At 52.4% G+C, this 6,446-nt stretch overlaps 1 protein-coding gene across 1 annotated transcript in view; it reads left to right on the top strand.

Annotated features, from left to right (window-relative positions):
- Positions 1-6,446, top strand: part of LOC107106290 (cation channel sperm-associated protein subunit gamma-like) — a gene marked incomplete at its 3' end in the record, with an annotated part of 84,518 nt that overhangs the window by 25,761 nt on the left and 52,311 nt on the right. Inside the window, exons 12-14 of the mRNA XM_015406417.1 lie at positions 595-724; positions 4,595-4,706; positions 5,671-5,829. Of these exons, the coding sequence (XP_015261903.1) occupies positions 595-724; positions 4,595-4,706; positions 5,671-5,829 (401 nt within the window). The remainder of the gene's footprint in view (positions 1-594; positions 725-4,594; positions 4,707-5,670; positions 5,830-6,446) is intronic.

Here is a 6,446-nt window from a genome sequence, read left to right as displayed (position 1 = left end):
CACTGATGGACCTCTGCTCCATATGCTTATCCAATTCCCTCTTGAAGCCGTCCATGCTTGTAGCCTCCACCACCTCCTGTGGCAGTGAATTCCATGTGTGAATCACTCTTTGGGAGAAGAAGGACTTCCTCTTATCCGTTCTAACCCGACCGCTCAGCAGTTTCATGGAGTGCCCACGAGTTCTTGTATTGTGAGAAAGGGAGAAAAGTACCTCTTTCTCTACCTGTTCTTTCCCATGCATAATCTTGTAAACCTCAATCATGTCACCCCTCAGCTGTTGTTTCTCCAAGCTAAAGAGCGCTTTAACTTTTCTTCATAGAGACAGTGTTCCAACCCTTTTATCATTCGAGTTGCCCTTTTCTGCACTTTCCCCAAAGCTATAATATCCTTTTTAAGGTGTTCTCTCAAGAGCAGTTCTTGAAAGAGCTCTCTCAGCCCCACCTCCCTCACAGGGTGTCTCTCATGGGGAGAGGGAGGGAGGGAGATTGTAACCCACTCTGAGACTCTGAGTGAAGGGCGGGGTATAAATCCGATTCTTCTTCTTCTTCTTCATCTTCATCCTCTCCCTCCCCTCTCCTCTTTCCCCCTCTGCAGGTTCAGATAAAGGCTTTGTGATGCTTCTGGGAACGGAGCAGTATACAAGCCAGGCCCTCATCCCCAGGGGCCTGGCCTTAAACCCTTTCACTATGATCCTGTACATCTGGGGGAACGTGGTCTTGCAAAGGTAGGATTCCCTACCCCGAACCCCGCTGCTTTGAGCGTTGCTGCGGCATTTTCCTTGCCTCTCTTCTAACCACGATCTCCATCTCTCCTTCCGCATCTGCGTGAGGCTGGGGGAACAGGATTGTGCAGAGCTTTGTGACTGGACGTCATCAACATGCGGATCGTCTCAGAGCATAGCCTTCTTGTTGTTGTTTTTTTAAATTTTATTTTGCATTAGTTTTTAATTTTGACAGCACGGCTTCAACAACCTTTGACACACAATAGAGACACGAAGGCGTGTGGCTGGATTCGGGTTCAATCGCACCAGAGAGACCAACAGGAATTTGGGGGGCACGGTTTTTTGAGAGCCAGTATCTAACACAGGAAGCACTGACCCTCGAAAGCTTATATCCCAAATACCTTGTTTGGTGCCAGTTTGGTGTAGTGGTTAAGTGTGCGGACTCTAATCTGGGAGAACCGGGTTTGATTCCCCACTCCTCCACTTGCACCTGGCTGATGTGACCTTGGGTCAGTCACAAGCTCCGGCACAGCTGTTCCTGAAGAAGCGGTTTGTGTCAGAGTTCTCTCAGCCCCACCCACCTCGCAGGGTGTCTGTTGTGGGGAGGGGAAGGGAAAGCCCTGCCACCTGGGTGCTGGTAGGTAGCCCCGACCCCTGTAAACATGTGGCCTTAGTTAGGGATAATTCGGAACTGTGTAAATCGCTCAGAGACCCTCCGGGGTTTGGAGCGGTATAGAAATCTAAAGTATAAATAAATAAATAAATAAATATAAAGGAGTTTGTAAGCCGCTCTGAGCTCTCCAAGTGAAGGGCGGGGTATAAATCCAATCTCTTCTTCTTCTCTTGTTGGTCTCTAAGGTGCTACTTGACTTGAATCCATCAATATGTGGGTGACATCTAGCTCTGTCTAAGCTTCTGTGTGTGACCTTCTCACTTCTGAATGAATTAGGGTTGGGAGACTCCTGGAGATTTGGGGGTGGGGCCTGGGGACGTCAGTGGGGTACAGTGCCCTAGACTCCACCCTCCATGGCATCTGTTTACTCCAGGGGAACTGATCTCTGGAGTCTGGAGATGAGCTATAATTCTGGGAGATTCCCCAGGTCCTACCTGAAGGCTGGCATCCCTAGAACCAATGCTTGGAGTCCATGAACCTTGGAGACCATGAACCAAAGCTTGGAGGCCATGGTCAAGAAGAAGAAGAAGCTGAAGCTGAAATATAAAGAGACGAACTTTTTAGTATTACAATAGTAAAAAAGCTTTTATGAACTTTTAAACCTCACAGCTTTTCGGCGTGTAACGTGAAATGATAAGCAGAGGAAAGTTACATGCAGGGAATCGTTACTTTTGTTCTCTCCCCTGCCCTTTCCCCTTCCTCTATCCTTGTGTATTTTAAAAACGTAATAAAAATTTAAAAGAAGAAGAAGAAGCTGAAGCTGAATCCAGACTAGGCAGAGATGGTGCTGGTCAGGAAGGAGCCAGATCCAGGCTGGAAAAAGTCAGGTTGCTTACCTGTAACTGATGATCTTCGAGTGGTCATCTGTGCATTCACACACCGCCCGCCCTTCCTTCCCCACTGCTGTCAGCTCTGCAGCAGTCAGAAGGAACTGGCGGGATGTCCGCGCCCCACCCCTTTGGGCATGCGTGGTGGGGTTCCTGCGCATGCTGGGGACGAGAGCGCGAAAATCCCATTGAGCTTTCTACATCACCGATCGGGGGTCAGCGCAGGTGCACTGTCCCATAGGTGTGAATGCACAGATGACCGCTCGAAGGGAGTCGTTAACCGGCTAAATATCAGGGGGAACTTCCTAACTGTCAGAATGGTTGAGCAGACTGCCTCAGGAGGTGGTAGAGGCTCCTTCACTGGACGTTTCTAAGCGGAGGCTGGATGACCATCTTTTGCGTACATTGTGGCCTATGCTCCTGCAGAGTGCAGGGGGTTGGACTAGATGACCTGCAAGGTCCCTTCCACCTCTAACATTCTATGATTCTTATGAGGAAAGGCTGAGAGAGTTGGGTCTGTTTAGCCTGGGAAAGAGAAGGCTTAGAGGGGACATGATTGCAGTCTTCAAGTATCTGAAGGGCTGTCACGTAGAAGATGGAGCAGATCTATTCTCTCTTGCTCCGGATTGCAAGACTAGATCTAACGGGTGGAAATGACAAGGGAGTCGTTACCGGCTAAATATCAGGAGAAACTTCCTAACTGTAAGAGTGGTCAAGCAGTGGAGCAGACTGCCTCGGGAGGTGGTGGATGCTCCTTTGCTGAAAGTTTCCAAGCAGAGGCTGGACGGCCATCTTTCGGGTATGTTGTAGGTATGTAGGGCTATCTTTCGGCCTATGCTCCTGCAGAGTGCAGGGGGTTGGACTAGATGACCTGCAAGGTCCCTTCCAACTCTAACATTCTATGATTCTATGAAGATCATCAGTTACAGGTAAGCAACCTGTTTTTCCCCCCAACCAAGATCTGGCAAAAAAAACCCCAACCCACTGGTGGCCAGGGGAAACACAGCAATCCTAGTGAGTGACACTACAAAAGAAAACCTGGGGTCTACTGGGGAGAGGGCTGAGACCAGGGCTGGCCCGAGGAGTTTCTGCGCTCTAGGCGAGGCTACCTTGTGGCGCCCCCCCTCAGCACAGATGAGCGGCTCGGCTCTCTTAGCCGCGTGGGGGCCCTTGCAGAGCTTCCAAGGCGCCGGGTCTCCCAGCAGGGAGCTCAGCATGGGCGGCTGAGGGTCTCAGAGAGGTCTCCGTGTGCGCTCCCCTCGGGCTCCAGGGTACTACAGCGCCCGGGAGGCAGCGCTCGTCCTGCTGCGCTGCATGAGCGACGGGAAAACTCATCCCTCCTTCCCTTCCTGCCTCATACATGGTGGGGGAGCTGCCTAAGAGGCAGTGCGGAAATGGAGCCAGAGGCCACGGGAGCTCTAGTTGGGCCAGGCGGCGGCAGCAACAGCTGAGAAGGAAACGGCAGGAAGGCGCCAAAAGCATAGTGAGGCTGCGCCTCCTGTCGCTGGCCTAAGGGGCGCCTCTTCCTCCTCACGCTCCACCGGCGGCAACGCTGGAGGAGGCCGGTGATGCACGGGGTGGACGCAGTGACGCCAGCACTGGGTTGCTGAGCAACTCCGGCCTGGGAAAGAGGCTTCACTGTGTGCCTGGCTTCCCCGGCCCGGCCCGCCGCCCCCACGATGGTGAAAGTCTAGGCAAAAGTCTAGCTCGCCTAGTGAGCGAGCCGGCCCGGGCTGAGGCTCAGGGCCCAGGTACACATAGCAGTTTGCAGTTGTCTGTGTGTGTGACTCTGTCTCAGCTGGTGTGCCTTTAGGGCTGTCAACCCCCCCGGTAGGGCGGAATTCCCCCCGCCCCGGAGGCCCGTTACCCGACGCCGGGGAATCGGGGCCCGGGGGGAACTCCGCCCCGGCGTGCGCGTCACCCAGAAGTGACGTCACACGCTGGGGGTGGGGCCACGCCATTTGAGGGGAAAACAAAGAGTTTTCCCCTCAAATGGCATGGCCCCGCCCAGCGTATGACGTCACTTCCGGTGACGCTCTGGCGGCGCGCGCGCATCCTCGGACAACTCCTGGACCAGCAGGACGCTCCCCCACCGGTACGTTTTAAAAATTTGGCAACCCTATGTGCCCTCCATTGTGTGCCTGGCTCTGATATTTGTGTGGCAACAGTAGGATAAGGAAGAGAGGTTTCTGCCCCCTAACTGGATAGAAGGTATGGAAAGACGGGGGCTTGTCTGCGAGAGAAGATCCCACTGGGGTCCTCTTGAGGTTCTGCATCTTATCCCCAAGTGGAGTGGGGTTTACAAAGGGGTGAAGGAAAGTACTATTAATCTTTTTTTTTAACACCTGCTCTCTCCTCTCTTTTTCCTTCCAGCCACGACATGGTGAATTACGTCTACCTCTCCAGCTTCCCGAGCACTTCCTCCATCAAATATTTTGTCCATTCGTATCAGGGGCATTATGCCTGCGTGACGGATAAAGAGGAGGTATTTCGGTTTTGTTTGTCTTAAGAAGCCACTGGCAGGAGGTGGAGGAGAAGAGTCCCGTGTGTGTGGGTGTGTGTGTGTGAATAATGGTGTGGGTCCAGCATATCTCCCTGTGGGCTCAAACTGCAGGTTTTTGTACCGGACATAAACCTGTACGATATAGAATCAACCACTAGAGGGAGCAGAACATGGACAGAACAGACACCCCCCCCCCAAGAAACATGAACTTACAAGCAAGGGAAATGAGAATGTGGGCATCCCCCACTGCAGAAGAAGAAGAGGAGGAGGAGGAGGAGATTGGATTTATATCCCGTCCTTCACTACCTGAAGGAGTCTCAGAGTGACTTACAATATCCTTGCCCTTCCCCTCCTCACAACAGATACCCTGTGAGGTTGGGGGGGGGGGCTGAGAGAGCTCTTTCGAGAACTGCCCCGGGAGAACTTGTGACTGACCCAAGGTCATGCCAGCAGCTGCATCTGGAGGTGTGGGGAATCAAACTCTCTTAGAGCGGTGGGTGGCATAACCCTACCTGATTGCTGGCTGCCATTTGCAATACAATGTCACAAACCTCCGTCCATAGTTCTTCAGGCACTCTATCATATCTAGACCCTTGAATCTATTCTTCACCTCTACTGTATATTCATCAGGGATGCGATCTAGGTCAAACCTGAATGGCCTCGTGGTTTTCCCAATTTTCTTCAGTTTAAGTCTGAATTTTGCAATGCGTAGCTCATGATCTGAGTCACAGTCAGCTCCAGGTCTTGTTTTTACTGACTGGATAGAGCTTCTCCATCTTTGACTGCAAATTATATAGTCAATCTTTGGTGTTGCCCATCTGGTGACCCATCATACTCTGTTACAAACGCAGCTTTGTCAAAACCCGGCATGAAGTCTTAAGACTTTGTTGTTGCTCTTTTTTCCAATTTTCCGCCTGGACTTCAGCACTTCTTTCTCTCGTTCTAGATCTGGGTCTCCGTGGAAGGCAGCTCAATCCTTGTCCGGGTGTATCCATCAGAACCTTGGAATCTATTTCGAGATTTACAGATCATTCGAAGGTCGACAGAATATGGGCATAAGGAGGCCATGATCAGTGTTTTCTATGACCCAGATGGGCTGAAACAGGTGGGTGCATGGCGTATTGGTGGGGGTCGCACTGGTCGGGGAAACTCGGGGGCTTGCTAGTAGGTGAGGGGCCCTCACAGGCTGACCCTAAAAATGTAACCTCAATGAAAGCGGCAACCCAGTGTGCTGCAGCGGCAGGGGTCATTTCCTGCAGGAGCGCACAGGAGCGGAGCCCCGGCAGTAAAGAGCCCAGGGGCGGACACATGCAACAAGCCCCACCCCCTGCTCCCAGCAGCCCTCAGTCAGAGCAAGAAGCAGCCAGGTAAGCTGCAGAGCCCCCCCCCCCGCTCCCCCGGTCCAAAACAGTCCAGTGGCGCCTTTAAGACCAAGGTTTATTCAGGTATAAGCTCTCCCTCCTCTGCGAGGACAGATCTGCACATGTGTCCCCCCCCAATAGCTAGCAATCCAAAACAGTCCAGTGGAGCCTGAGCGGTGGGTGTTGCCTTCTGACACACTTATAATAACTCATTAGCATGACTTATTTGCATATGCCACACCCCCTGAAATCACCGGAAGTGTGTCAGAAGGCAACACCCACCGTTCAGGCTCCACTGCTATTGGGGGGGGGGGGGGACGTGCAGATCTGTCCTTGCAGAGGAGGGAGAGCTTGTACCTGA

The sequence above is a fragment of the Gekko japonicus genome, unplaced genomic scaffold (assembly GCF_001447785.1).
Source record: "Gekko japonicus isolate JY-2015 unplaced genomic scaffold, Gekko_japonicus_V1.1 scaffold3139, whole genome shotgun sequence".
In the NCBI taxonomy this organism is placed as follows: Eukaryota; Metazoa; Chordata; class Lepidosauria; order Squamata; family Gekkonidae; genus Gekko; species Gekko japonicus.
Note: the sequence above shows the minus strand (reverse complement) of the source record. Positions and strands in the feature narration are given on the sequence as shown.